Here is a 14,947-nt window from a genome sequence, read left to right as displayed (position 1 = left end):
TGATTTTCAAACACCTTTATTACAAGGTGAAGTGGCACAACAGTAAACACAAGCACACATGTGCAAATATGAGTTCTTTCATGCTAGTTAAAAGTGCTCTTCAAAGTTGTGAAAAATTCTGTACTATTAAAATCAGTGCTCTGAAGGCACAAGCCCACACACAACCGTCAACTACCAGCTGCAAAATATTGCACTTCAGGATCTACCTTGGAATGTCAATTCAAATAAACAACATAGACAATTGCAAAGAATTGAAAACATACTGTACCAAATTCTGTATTAAATATTGTAGTTAATATTTCAAATATATATTTCACAAAACCTGAGAAGTTTAATCATAAGGTTTGAGTGGTATAATCATATATCAACTGTGACATTAGTCGCATAAAAACGTTTCTCTGCAGTAACTTTCCCAACCTCAAGTAATATAACTTATTAATGCAAATCTGATTCCTCATCTAAGCACACTTGGTCCCTAAACAATAACAGGTAGTTCTGCTATTCACTAAATGCAGTGTGAAAGACTCGTAAAGCAATATGAGCTGTGTTTGATGAGGGATTGATGTCATTCTGGGGCAGGAGTCTTCGACCCTACATTCAGTCCAAAAAACTTCTTCTTGCCTGGAATGGCGGACTTCTCTGCAGACGTGTCTCCGCTGTCACTGTAGCGGCTACTGAAGAAGTTTATGACATTGACCAATACGAATGAAGCAAAGAACAGAGTGAGGACAATCCAAAGCACCCGATTCCGTCGGAAGAATTTTGGGCATATCCGGTCAATGACCTCTAATGCCTCCTCAAACCTGCTGAAATAAAGCACAAAAGCAACATGACTAGAGATTTATTGAAAATGATGTGACAGCCAAACACTTTGAAGTCAGGGTTACCTATTAGACTTCCTGTCTTTATCAGTATTTCCTCTCGATTCCTCTTCAGACTCTTCTGCTTTCTCTTCCTCCTCGTTCAGCTCCTGAAGTTCTTTAGATCTCTTAAGTCCTTCTTGGTATCTACAGAGATGATATTTATAAAACAGTAGACTAATAAATGTACAGTAGAAGCTTATTTTGATTTGTAAAGCTTAAAAATGTTTAGTAAAGCGTAAAACAGTTCATTAATGCAGTATGCTGTGCTAATTAACTTTTATTGAAATCAAATATCATGCTTTTGTGGTCTATGTAGAGCCCCACGTTTTTTTTCACATTTAAAAGATAAAAGAAACATCATAAAAAACAGAAGTACATTTTTAATTACGGATTTTTAATTTAAAAAAATGTATTAGCAAGGTTTAAATGACATTTAAAGTATATTAGAAACCAGTTCTTTTAAATTGTAATCCTATTTCACAAAATTACTGTTTTTGCCGTATCAAATACATGCAGCCTTAAGTACATAAAGCACATGTGATGCGGTTCAATATTTGATTAAAACAGATTATAACACCTGTCTAATAGAGCTGACCTTTTTTTTGCATCTTCAAATCATACACATTTTAAGTAGCCTACGGTTTATGAATTCCAAACTTAATGAAACAGGGTTCAAATAATGTAGTGCTATAATAAAGCTCGAACAACATATTTAGAAAAAAATCACCCTTTTAAGGTAAAACATATTTGTTGACCACAAATATCATGAGATTCTAAAGAGATCTAAAAAACTGCTTGCCGAACCCACAATAAAGGTGTTAAACCATAAAGCTGGTTTTTGCTGCACTTTATTTTACCGTGTACTTACCTTAAAAAGTTCTAGTTGATGTAAAGTAAATACATGGGTTAGGGTTAGGTTTAGGGGTAGGTTCAGGGTTAGTACCTAGTTATTGTAATTAAAGGACTGTAAAATTAAGTGCTACCGTTGTTTCTTATGCTAAAATAGCGTATTTTCTTGCCATGACTTTATCAATCAGTGATTGGCTCTTTTACTTAGAAGGCGGGACTTATTTAGCCATATTGTGCGTTGCAGTTTCTCCTATTCATAAGTAATAGGACTGAACAGTCTTTCTATATCTATAGTCTTTTCTAATACTCTAATGAGAGTTAGCTGACATGTAGATAAAAAGTTAATTATAGTTAGCAGAATGTGTAAATTCAACCATCGAAATAAAGTGTAACCCACATATTTGTTGACAACTAATCAATATTGAGGAGGAAGCATCCTACTATAGTGGTCCCCAATTTTACCCAACCTTAGTTTTCAAAAGAAGTGATAAAAAAAGCACTGTTAGAGAATGTTTTACAATTATGCAACTGCATGATATGTATCTAGTCACTGTGCATCCACACAGATTAAAACACCAAGCGTGTTACCCTTTGTTATACGCTTCTTCTTCAATCTTGGCTTTGATCTCTTCCGTAATCTTCTCTGGACTGCAGACAACTTTGGTTGGCATTGCTTCACATTCCTGCTCCGTCAGAGGGTTTCCACTGCTTTGTTTCACATAGGAAAGAAGAGACAGGGATGGAGCAATAAAAAAAAATTGCCATTACGCAGATGTGTGTGAACAACACAACTGGCTCTCTCAGTTCATAACCACAGGTAATAACAAAAATAACCTCTGCCCTAAAGGAGATTCTCAAATGCCACATGGCACTCATACCACTGCAGCTTTTGACAAAGGTGTGACATGAAATGTTTAAACGTCGTTTGGGAGGTCTTTAAACATCACTCGGTTTAGAATAACACGCATCGTACCAGATTGTTATTGTCTTTCTGTCTTTGAGTTAAAACCCGGCATTTGGATATGACAGTACGGTGACAAGCTCTTTACCTTTTCTTACTAAAACAATATGGTCGGACACTGATGACTGCTTTTTGTCAAACGTTCCTGTCCAAATGTTTAGATTTAATCACAAAATAGGATGTAAAACTGACTACAGACGGGACTTTTGTGGGACTTCTTGTGTGCTATTTTAAGCACTTAGAAAAAAACGAGAACGTTGGGTAAATTATAATCTTTCATTTGCCATGCAAATAAAGGTTCTTTACTGGCATCTGTGGTTCCATGGAACCACTCTTAAAAATAAAGGTTCCAAAAAGGGGGTTTTCACAGCAATGCCATTGAACCGGCAAATGTGGTTCTCCAAATAACCTTTCAGTGACCACTTATAACCAATAACCACTTTTTTCCCTATGTGTGGAGAACCTTTTTTTTTTATAATCTGAAGAACCTTTTTCCACTATAAAGAACCTTTTGTGCCATGGATAGGTTCTATGGATATTAAAGGTTCTTCATGGAACCACTGATGCTAATAAAGGACCTTAATTTCCATTGCACAAAAGGTTCTTTATAGTGGAAAAATAATCTTCAGATTCTTAAATTATTATTTTAAGAACTATTCACTTAAAGAGATAGTTCACCCAAAAATGAAAATTCTGTCATTAATTACTCACCCTCATGTTGTTACAAACCCATAAGACTTTCGTTCATCTTCGGAACACAAATGAAGATCTTTTTGATGAAATCTGAGAGCTTTCTGTCCCTCCATTGACAGCTACGCAACTACCACTTTGATGCTTCAAAAAGTTCATAAAGAGATCGTAAAACTAATCCATGTGAATTGAGCGGTTTAGTCCAAATTTACTGAAGAGACTCGATCGCTTTATGAGATTTAATTCAGGCTTTTATTCACATATTTACAAGGTTCTCTGGAGAACCCGAAATAGTTCTATGGCATCTCTGAAAAAACTCCCTTCTCCCCTTAGGAACCTTTATATTTAAGAGTGTAGGTGAATAAGCTTCTTGTAATCATGCAACATTTTCCTGATGCAAATTGTTTGAGAAGGCTCAAATTGATGCATTGTTTTAAGGAAACTGAGGTTGTCTTGGAATACAATACAGTTCTAAACCATAACTTGATGAATGAGTGATCATGTACACAGTTCATGGGGAATGTGTCAGCAAAGTCGAGAAAGGCAGTGACTTACGGTTTGTCAGGCACATCTTGTTGTGTAGGGTCTGACGAACTGCCATTCTTAATGGTGTTTGCCTCACACTTAAAACAAAAGTAGAATACAATCAAGTAAGAAATCCTGAAGGTCTCATTTTGATGAATGGCTTTGGCCTCAAATGTTCACCTTGATAATATGCAACATGTAGGAAACTTATAGATAAGGCATCATTAATAACACGTGTCTGCTGACGAGGCAGTGTGCTTGAGATTGGACTCACCACCACAGGAAGGGCACCGGGTGCAATATTAGAGCCAGCAGGGACCGGCGTCTGTCCCGGGACGTTCAGCAGATTAAACTTGGGAACAACAGCTACACTGACTCTCCGTCTGGGCAAAGCCTTAGAGAGACAAATACGCACTCTCTGAAACTAAATACTTCATCATATGAACATGTTTACTCACGTTCTCTCCCTCTCTGATCTACATTATTGATGTTATTGGTACATGATTAATAATAAAGGATTTTCAATGGTTGTTTGCTGCAACTTTGGTTCAGCAATCATATTTTTAGAGATTTAAAAAGTGTTACATTAGAGGTTCTTCAGATCAGTGTACTTGTTAACAGAAGTAAAGTGAAGCCCAACATGGTTCTTCGCATCTCCACATTTTCAATGAACCATGGAAATTAAAGATCCCATGAAACCAAAACTGGACTTTTGTTGCTTTCAGGCTTCAAACTTATATATATGCTAGTGTACTCCTAAAGTTAACAAAATAACTTTCAGCAAATACACAATACCATTTAACAGTTTGGGGTTAGTACGATTTTTTTTAAATTAATAAATTAATTATTTTATTGAGCAAGGATGCATTAAATTGGTCAAAAGTGACAGTATAGACATGTATAATGTTACAAAAGATTTCTATTTTAAATACTGTAAATAATTTCCATTCATAATCCTGAAAAAAAAAGAAATGTTTGAGCAGCAAATTATCATATCAGGATGATTTCTGAAGGATCATGTGACACTGAAGACTGGAGTAATGATGCTGAAAAACGTCTCGGTTACATATGGTAACCCTCGTTCCCTGAGGGAGGGAACGGAGACGTAGGTCATGACTGACCAATAGGAATCTCGCTAGAGAGGCCAATCTACTTCGAGTGAAACTAAAACAAGCCAATACACATTGGCGTGCAATCATTTGCATCAGCTGCGCGCCCTCGTTAGCGCGGGTATAAACGAGCAGCTGGTGCGATTGCACACTAGTTTTTTGCTGAGGAGCCAAGCCTGAGAAGCTGGCCGCCCCGGCGGGCGGCAGCGGATGTGGCGACGGGACCTACGTCTCCGTTCCCTCCCTCAGGGAACGAGGGTTACCATATGTAACCGAGATGTTCCCTATCGGTCAGTCACTACAACGTAGGTCATGACTGACCAATAGGAATCCCTACCAAAGCGCCACAGCCGCTGCACCCCATCCAGCGCCCCCGTGCAAGCCTCTACACCTTCTTGCCTGGAAGGACGATAGGCGGAGGCTTACACAGAGTGAGTCTGACACTGTTGTTCCGTAATAACCCATACAGTGAGATATTGGATAACACTGGGAAAGCGTGCCCTTTCTTTTTAGGAAGGAACGCTGCGGAAGCCACTTCTTCAAAGAGTTATGTGGAAATGCATATGGACTAGCCGAAGGCTGTACTGCATATGAAATAAAGGGTGACTTAGCCCAAGGGAAAGACACGGGCTTCCGATAGGAGCAGCCGTGGAATATACACATATGGGATCCCCGTAGGGTCACACAAATGGAACCCAGCCCAGATCCGGTTCTCAAGGATTCAGCGGATAAGGGCCTGGCGCCGGACGCTCCGCCAAGTCCGGGCCGAGGGGTTTTGGAGGCCTCAACAGGTTTTACTCTGGAGCAATAAGGGTGCACAGTAGGGTGCAGCAAGCCGACAGAGCCAGACCTCTCAGTGCTTCTACCCGTCTAGGGTGAGAACACGGGAGGACACCGGCTCTACACGTAGGCTATAGTATCTAGCGAACGTGTTAGGTGTCGCCCAGCCCGCAGCTCTACAAATATCTGTTAGCGAGGAGCCACGTGCCAGCGCCCAGGAGGATGCAACGCCTCTCGTGGAGTGTGCATGCAGCCTGAGCGGGCAGGGCACGCCTTGTGCTTGGTAAGCCAAGGCGATGGCATTCACTATCCAGTGGGCCATCCTCTGCTTGGAGACAGCCTTTCCCTTCTGCTGGCCTCCGTAACAGACAAAGAGCTGGTCTGAGGTCCTGACGCTTTGAGTTCTGTCCACGTACATACGCAGAGCGCGAACGGGACAGAGCAAAGCCAGGGCTGGGTCTGCCTCCTCCAAAGGCAGCGCTTGCAGGTTCACTACCTGGTCTTTGAAGGGAGTGGTAGGAACCTTGGGCACATAGCCAGGCCGGGGTCTTAGTACCACGTGGCTGCCACCCGGCCCGAACTCTAGGCACGATTCGTCGACCGAAAATGCGTGCAGGTCTCCTACCCTCTTGACAGAGGCCAGTGCAACCAGCAGCAAAGTCTTCATGGAAAGAAGCTTTAAGTCTACTGACTGCAGAGGCTCAAAGGGAACATCCTGAAGTGCTCGAAGCACCAGGGAAAGATCCCAAGAGGGTATGGAGGGGGGTCGAGGAGGATTTAATCGTCTCGCCCCCCTAAGAAACCTGACGACCAGGTCGTGCTTTCCCACTGCTTTGCCATCTATGTGGTCGTGATAAGCTGAAATAGCGGCAGCATGTACTTTGAGGGTGGAGGGAGACAGTCTACGCTCCAACCCCTGCTGCAAGAAGGAAAGCACAGACCCTATCGGACATCTTCGGGGGTCTTCTCGGCGAGAAGAACACCACTTGACGAACAGGTTCCACTTCAGGGCGTAAACACGTCTCGTGGACGGCGCCCGTGCTGAACTGATGGTGTTAAGTACCTCAGGGGGTAAGTCACCTAAAACCTCCGCGTCCCGTCCAGGGACCAGACATGGAGTTTCCAGAGGTCTGGACGCGGGTGCCATAGGGTGCCCCGTCTCTGAGTCAGAAGGTCCTTCCTCAGAGGAATGGGCCAGGGAGGGACTGTCACAAGGAGCATGAGTTCTGGGAACCAAGTCCGGGTGGGCCAATAGGGAGCCACCAGAAGGACCTGCTCCTCGTCCTCCCTGACTTTGCACAGTGTCTGCGCAAGTAGGCTCACTGGGGGAAACGCATATTTGCGAAGGCCCCGGGGCCAGCTGTGTGCCAGTGCGTCCGTGCCGAGTGTTCCCTCGGTCAGGGAGTAAAACAGCTGGCAGTGGGAGGTCTCTGAGGAGGCAAACAGGTCTACCTGAGCCTCCCCGAACTCTCTCCAGATCAGCTGAACCGCCTGGGGGTGGAGTCGCCATTCTCCCGGGAGCACAGCTCGTGATAGCTCGTCGGCCACACGGTTGAGCAAGCCGGGGACATACATGGCTCGAAGCGACCTCAGATGCTTCTGACTCCAGAGGAGGAGATGGCGGGCGAGTTGCGACATGCGACGGGAGCGTAGACCACCTTGTCGATTGATGTACGCAACGGTCGCAGTGTTGTCCGTACGGACCAGCACGTCCCTGCCCTGTAGCCGTCTTTTCAAGCGGGTCAGGGCGAGATGTACTGCTAGCAACTAGAGGCAGTTGATGTGCCAACGCAGTTGAGGGTCCGTCCACACCCCTGACACTGCATGCCCGTTGTACGTGGCACCCCAGCCGGTGGCAGAGGCATCTGTGAATACCACAGCATGCCTGGACACCTGTTCCAAGGGGACTCCTGCCCGCAGGAACGAGGGGTCTGACCACGGGCTGAAGGTCTGGCGGCACGCCGGTGTGATTGCCACCCGGTGAGTGCCATGACGCCACGCCCATCTCGGGACTCGGCCGTGAAGCCAGTGCTGAAGCGGTCTCATATGTAGCAGGCCGAGCGGGGTTACCGCTGATGCTGCTGCCATATGCCCCAGGAGCCTCTGAAAGAGTTTCAGTGGGACCGCTGTCCTGCCCTTGAACGTGTTCAAGCAGTTCAGCACCGACTGAGCACGCTGCTCTGTGAGGTGCGCTGTCTGGGCGACCGAATCCAACTCCATACCGAGAAAAGAGATCCTCTGCACAGGGGAGAGTTTGCTCTTTTCCCAGTTGACCTGAAGACCCAACTGGCTGAGGTGCCTGAGCACTAGGTCCCTGTGTTCGCATAGCTGATCTCGAGAGTGTGCTAGTATGAGCCAGTCGTCGAGATAGTTGAGGATGCGAACGCCCTGTTCTCTCATGGGAACAAGGGCCCCCTCCGTGTCTTTCGTGAAGACACGGGGGGACAGGGACAGCCCGAAGGGTAGGACTTTGTACTGATATGCTCGACCCTCGAACGCAAAGCGCAGAAATGGCCTGTGTCGAGGAAGAATCGAGACATGAAAGTAATCGTCCTTCAGGTCGATCGCTGCAAACCAATCTTGGGGACGGATACATTCGAAAATGCGTCTCTGCGTGAGCATTTTGAACGGTAGCTTGTGGAGGCCCCGATTCAAAACTCGCAGATCCAAGATCGGTCGTAACCCACCACCTTTCTTGGGTACAATGAAGTAGGGACTGTAGTGCCCTGACCTCATATCGGCTGGAGGGACCGGCTCTATCGCATCCTTCGCCAGTAGGACTGCGATCTCCACACGCAAGACATGGGCATCGGCTGCTCTCACTGTAGTGGAGTGGATGGCCCGAAACTTGGGGGGACGCCGGGCGAACTGAATCGCATAGCCGAGCCTGATGGTTCGAATGAGCCAGCGAGACGGCCTGGGGAGCGCTAACCAGGCTCGCAGAGACCGTACAAGCGGGACCAAAGGGACCGTAGGCGTACCCGGAGTGGGGCAGCGAGGTGGAACACAGGGACGCAGCTCGGGAGGCTCTCTCTGGGAGGCGGCCCGTAGCGGGGTCTGAGTGTGCTGTGCAGCACTTACCTGGTTCCACGGGGCAGGAGGTGCGGGAGGCGGCTCGATGGCGTTCTCGGACCGTACGCAGCTGCCGGCTGGCGATAGAAGAGGCGGATGAGAGTGGTGAGGATTCTGACCCCCCACTACTCTCCGGGCCCTCTTCGGACCCAGAGATGATAGAAACTGCTCTTTTATTGAAAATTTGGGTACCGCTGGTTAAGGCCAGCGGCGGAACACAAACAAAACGAAACAAAGGATTTTCCACCCGGCCCTCTTCCGGGGGAGGGAGCGATGCAGTCATCGTCTCCTGGAGAGCAGTCCCTTCCACCTCTGGGTCGCCCGTCCTAGGGCCGCTTACCTTTGGCTTTGCCGCCCCTCTTGGCGGGGGCCTGGACGGGCGGGGCGCCCTGCCTGCGACTGGCTCCACGGTGCCGCTTGGATGGAGGCTGCTGCTGCGGCGCGGGAGCAGGGGCAGACGCAGGCGGACGCCCACGGCGACGAGCAGACCGAGGAGCCGCGGGCGGTGGGGTGGAGGCAGCAGCTGACCGCCGCGGCAAGATGTGTCTAATGGCCTCAGTCTGCTTCTGTACAGCCGAGAACTGCTGGGCGAAGTTCTCGACCGCGTCGCCGAAGAGGCCGGTCTGGGACACGGGGGAGTTAAGGAACCTGATCTTGTCGGTCTCCCGCATGTCAGCCAGACACAGCCAGAGGTGGCGTTCCTGGACCACCAGTGTGGACATCGCACGACCCACTGACAGCACAGTGACCTTCGTCGCACGGAGCGCGAGGTCAGTTGCGGCACGAAGTTCTTGGAGAACTTGTGGATCATGACCACCCTCGTGCAGGTCCTTCAGTGCCTTGGCCTGATGAACCTGCAACAACGCCATGGCGTGCATGGCAGAGGCAGCTTCCCCACAGGCCTTGTAAGCCTTGCCGGTCAGGTCCGACGAGTACTTACAAGCCCGGGAAGGAAGACACGGTTCTCCACGCCAAGTGGAGTTAGGGCACAGTTGCATAGCAACAGCCCGTTCCACTGGCGGGATACGCGTGTATCCCTTAGCTGCCCCGCCATCAAGGGTGGTGAGGGAGGAGGATCCACCGAGACGGTTTCTGGCAGTAAAAGGTGCCGTCCACGTCCCTGTGAGCTCCTCATGCACCTCCGGGAAGAAAGGCACTGGGGTGGGTTGCTGAGAACCAGCGCGCGCCACCCCGAGATACCAATCGTCCAACCTTGAGGGCTCGGGACACGGTGGAGGGTTCCACACGAGCCCGATCCTGTTGGCGGCCCGGGAAAGCATGGCCATCATCTCCGGGTCCGACTCGGGCACCGCTGGCACACCTGAAGGAGGCAGCGGCTCCGAGCCGTCGTCCGCGGAGAGGTCTGACCCACCCTCCGATGCAGCGATCGACATCTGGTCGTCGCAGGGAGCGCCGAACGAAACGACCGGTACACATCTCGAGGACGGTCCAGAACGTTCCGTTGGCAGCTCAACTGGTTGCGGAGCATGAGAGGAGTGAGGGTTCCTAGGGGGTTGGTTCCCCGAAGGAAGCGCGCTCACTGTAATCCTCAGGTCACCCGTGTCACTGCCCGAAGCAACCCGCGAAGGGGGGTTGGAACGAGGTGCAGGCACGGGGACTCCGCCCCTTTGCAGGAACGTGAGTCTCGACCTCAGCTCCGAGATGGTCATCTTCCCACAATGGGTACATGACTCATCCACGAACGCTGCCTGTGCGTGTTCGAGGCCCAGACACACAAGGCAGCGATCGTGACCATCCCGCGACCCCAGGTAACGACCGCATCCAGAAACACACAGATAGAATGTCATCTTGAAAAAGACGCAAACTATCTGTGTAAGCTCTTTTAGAGACTGCTCTCCTTGGTGCTGAAGCACGCAGGGGAACGGTCACAGCGAACACAGACAGGAATGTGCACCTGTCTGTGCGCGATTCTCTCTCGCTGGTCTTACCAGCCGTAAAAACGGCCGTTGAGCGCTTTAATCGCGCACCTTACCAGCCGTAAAAACGGCCGTTGAGCGCTTTAACCGCGCACCTTACCAGCCGTGAAAACAGCTTTTTTGTTTGCTCAGTTTTAAAACAACAAACAAAGAAGAGAGAGAGAGAAGAGAAAAAGACCGCTCGCGCTGTTGTGCCGTCACGCCCGCACCAAAGTGGAGAGATCCAGAAGAGGCTTGCTTTCAAATTCACTCTGTTCAGCATACGAAGTGCTTGGCTCCGAAGCAAAAAGCTAGTGTGCAATCGCACCAGCTGCTCGTTTATACCCGCGCTAACGAGGGCGCGCAGCTGATGCAAATGATTGCACGCCAATGTGTATTGGCTTGTTTTAGTTTCACTCGAAGTAGATTGGCCTCTCTAGCGAGATTCCTATTGGTCAGTCATGACCTACGTTGTAGTGACTGACCGATAGGGAACCCAGCTTCGCATCATTGGAATAAATTACATTTTAACATACACCGATGAGCCAAAACAGTACGACCACCTGTCTAATATGCTGTTGGTCCTCTAAGTGCTGCCAAAACAGCACTGACCCACCGAGGCATGGACTCTGAAGATGTCCTGTGGTCTCTGACACCAAGACATCAGCAACAGATCCTTCATGTCCTGTATGCTGCGAGGTGGTGCCGCCGGGGATCAAACTTGTGGGTTCAGCACATCCCACAGATGCTCAATTGGATTGAGATTTGGGGAAATTGGAGGCCAGGGCAACACCTTGAACTCTTCATCATGTTCCTCAAACCATTCCTAAACAATGTGTGGATCTTCCTCCAGGGAACATCATTGTCATGAAGGGGTGTACCTGGCCCGCAACAATGTTTAGATAGATGGCATTTGTCAAATGTACGTCCGCATGAATGGCCGGCCCAAGGTTTCCCAGCAGAACATTGACCAGAGCATCACATTCCCTCCCCTAGTTTGTTGTCATCCCACAGTGCATCACATCCCCAGGTAAACAGCGCACACCTACACAGCCATCCATGTGATGTAAAAGAAAATATAACTGTAGGTCCTTTCGATGGTGGACAGGGTTTATCATAGGCACTCTGATTGGTATACGCAGCAGATGCACTGTGTGTTGTGACACATTCCTGCCATTATCATCATTCAACTTTTGTGTGACTTTTATTTTGTGCCACAGTAGACCTTCTGTTGGCTCGGGATAGCCTTCGTTGCACTCATGCATCAATGAGCCTCGGCCGCCCGACACCTTGTCGCCGGTTTGTTGTTTGACTCTCCTCGGATCACTGTTGGTGAATTCTCACCACTGCTGACTGAGAGCAACACACAAGCCTTGTTTCAGAAATACTCTGACCCAGTCGCCTTGCCATAAAAATTTGTCCCTTGTCAAAGTTTCTCATATCTTTATTCCTGCCCATTTCTCCTGCATCCAATACGTTGATTACGAGAACTGATAGTTTTCTTACCATCTAATCCACCCAGACCTTAATATGTGGACTTGTTAGGAGATAATCCACAATATTCGCTTCACCTGTGACTGGTCATAATGTTTTGGATCAGTGTGTATTAAAATAGAATACAGTTGTTTTGTACCAATATTTAATTGAATCAATATTTCACAATATTAGTGTTTTTACTTTAATTTAGATCAATAAATGCAGACTTGTTGAGTCATCTTTTTAAAAAAACATTAAAAAAATCATATAGTGAACCCAAACTTTTGAATGTTAGTTTACCTATTTAAAATGTAATGCGAGTCCTCCTACATGATTTACTGTCTCACCATTTGTGTAAAACGGAATAAAATGATTACTGTTACTATAACTATTACTAATACTATTATTATCAAGTCATCTTGTACTTTGAGGCATATCCAAATTTGTATCCAATAAAATGTCATTTAGAATGAAAATGTTCTTCCTAATACTGTCTTGATCTGACTAGCAGGAACATCTAATTGCAAACCAAAAGCTATTGACCATTAAAAAAACTTCCTGTTCTAGTTGGAAGAAACTTACAAAACTTAAAAAGAAAAGTTTTCCTAAAGCATTAGGCTTTTTGAATTCTTTAGGAACAGACTTCTGCTTACCTTTCCCATTTGCAGAGACATGGATCTTGATGTACGTGGAACACCGTCATCTGTACGAAATGCATAAGTGAAATATGGAATATGAAACATGAACAGGCATGTTTTGGGGGCAACCGTGGTTTTGAAGCCCTGGATGATTTACCTCCAGTGTCTATTGAACCCCCATAGCAGCGGTTGGAGTTTTGGTTGGCGAGCTTCTTGAACTCCATCAGCTCAGCGTGGTCCTTCTCATACGTCCTCTTCAGATTCTCCACGTACTGCATCATAACCTCAGTGGCCTTGTTCATTCTCTTCTCCTGCAACGGCCAAAGCAAAGGCACATTATCATTTGCACAATCCATTGGGTACTGTGCATCTCCAGAACTCTGGGATTTTTGGTCAAAAAATAAAACAAGTAACTGTGACTTTATCTCAGAATTCTGATTTCAAGACAAAGACAAACTCGCAAATGTGAGAAATAAAGTTAAAATTGCAAGATTTAAACTCGCAATGCCGAGAAAAAAGTCAGAATTGCGAGATATAAACTTGCAATTGTAATTGAAAAAAAAAATCTGAATTATGAAATAAATGTTCGATTAGCTATTTTCTTTTTTATTCTAAGGAAGAAACAAGCTTCAATACAAGATGATATTCTTAAAATAAAATGATTATCTCCCAAAAAAGGATATAGTAGTTGGTAGGTCTCTGTCTAATGTTGTAGCTGGACCAGGAAGGATGTTAATTCAGGGTCATGTCTTAAATGACGTTGAGCAAATTATCAAATATTTAATCCGTGTCACTCATTTTCTACTATGCAAATCTACTATGCAAAAGTAGACTTCAAATGCATGGAGGGTGTTAATAAGATGTTTATGTTATGATCATTCACCCTCAAAAATATTTGTATCATCAGTCACTATTAAGTTATGGGATGTAAGAGCAAGGCATGGTGAGTTGAGGTAATGATACTTGCAGTGAACCCATGCGGGGCCTAATAGTGTCACCACTAGCAACAGACATACCACTGAGTCCTTCTCTGTTAACTTGGTTTACTTTAGCTTGCACATTAACCTAAGGGCAAGCATGACACTTAGCTAAATCTATCACAAACATCTCTTATCCTCCAGAAAATAAACATTCCCATCTAGTGCTTCCACCAAGACAAAGGATAGTTTTCTCATGAAAACATGAAGAGCACTTCAGCTGAGAGAGACCCTGAAGGAAAATTTCCCCAAAATCTCTTTTGCAGAAAAAGGTCCATTGTCAATAGTGTAGTGATGCATGAAGCACAGCTCACACAGAAGTCCCTTTCAAACCGAGCAGCTTTCTGTTGGTCAATGCAATGAATTTGTGCAACCAACTTGAACATGAGTGTAATCTGTCTGGGGAACTTTTTTTATCCTCACGCGAAACTCCCAGTCTATTGGAATGACTGGATTTTATCCTCAAAATGACGGCGAGCATCATTAAATGTGACCACATCTTTACACAATATTGCTGATCACGTAGATTCGTATTGAAATAACTGGATTTTGCCCTAAAAAAATGTTGTATGGCACTGGTAAAGGTGCGGGTCACATTTACCATTGTTTGGCATATTTTTGAGGGCATTTCATTAGTAATCTGTGTAATGGGAAGTATTGCGTGAAGGTGCAGTCACATTTACTGTTGTTTGTGGGCTAAATCCAGTAATTTCAAAAAGGTATCTGTAGATTCAAGAGTTTTGCGTGAGGTTGAAAAAGTAGATTTTACTCGTGTTCATGTTGGTCAGTGCAGCTGCTTGGATTGAAAGTGACTACTATGTGAGCAGAACTTCATATATCTATATGCTATTGTCAAATGACCTGTTTTTGCATGCACAATTTAGCTAATGTGACCAAATTTTGAGGGTTAAAAAAGTTCTCCACTCAGATTACATATCGGGTTCAGTTGGTCACATGAATTCACCGCTTTGACCAACAAAAAGCGGGCTTGGCTTGAAAGTGACATCGCTACACTACTGACAATGGAGTTTCTGTGTCTGCAAAGTTTCACCGAAATTTGGTTCAAGTGACCGCAGCTTTAGAAGTTCACA

The 14,947-nt window shown here is 46.1% G+C and overlaps 1 protein-coding gene across 2 annotated transcripts in view; it reads right to left on the bottom strand.

The window, feature by feature from the left end:
* mrvi1 (murine retrovirus integration site 1 homolog) overlaps positions 1–14,947 on the bottom strand; it is a 55,078-nt gene continuing 40,131 nt past the window's right edge. The window contains exons 23-29 of one of the 2 annotated variants that reach the window (XM_077201783.1): positions 13,037–13,190; positions 12,895–12,944; positions 4,163–4,282; positions 3,919–3,986; positions 2,301–2,420; positions 888–1,007; positions 1–806 (exon numbers count right to left, since the gene is read on the bottom strand). In XM_077201783.1, the coding sequence (XP_077057898.1) occupies positions 566–806; positions 888–1,007; positions 2,301–2,420; positions 3,919–3,986; positions 4,163–4,282; positions 12,895–12,944; positions 13,037–13,190 (873 nt within the window). In that variant the 3' untranslated portion in view covers positions 1–565. The remainder of the gene's footprint in view (positions 807–887; positions 1,008–2,300; positions 2,421–3,918; positions 3,987–4,162; positions 4,283–12,894; positions 12,945–13,036; positions 13,191–14,947) is intronic. The other variant, XM_077201784.1, reaches the window with a different exon arrangement.

The sequence above is a fragment of the Siphateles boraxobius genome, unplaced genomic scaffold (assembly GCF_051911475.1).
Source record: "Siphateles boraxobius isolate OS27281-9 unplaced genomic scaffold, OSU_SipBor_1 48, whole genome shotgun sequence".
Lineage (NCBI taxonomy): Eukaryota > Metazoa > Chordata > Actinopteri > Cypriniformes > Leuciscidae > Siphateles > Siphateles boraxobius.
Note: the sequence above shows the minus strand (reverse complement) of the source record. Positions and strands in the feature narration are given on the sequence as shown.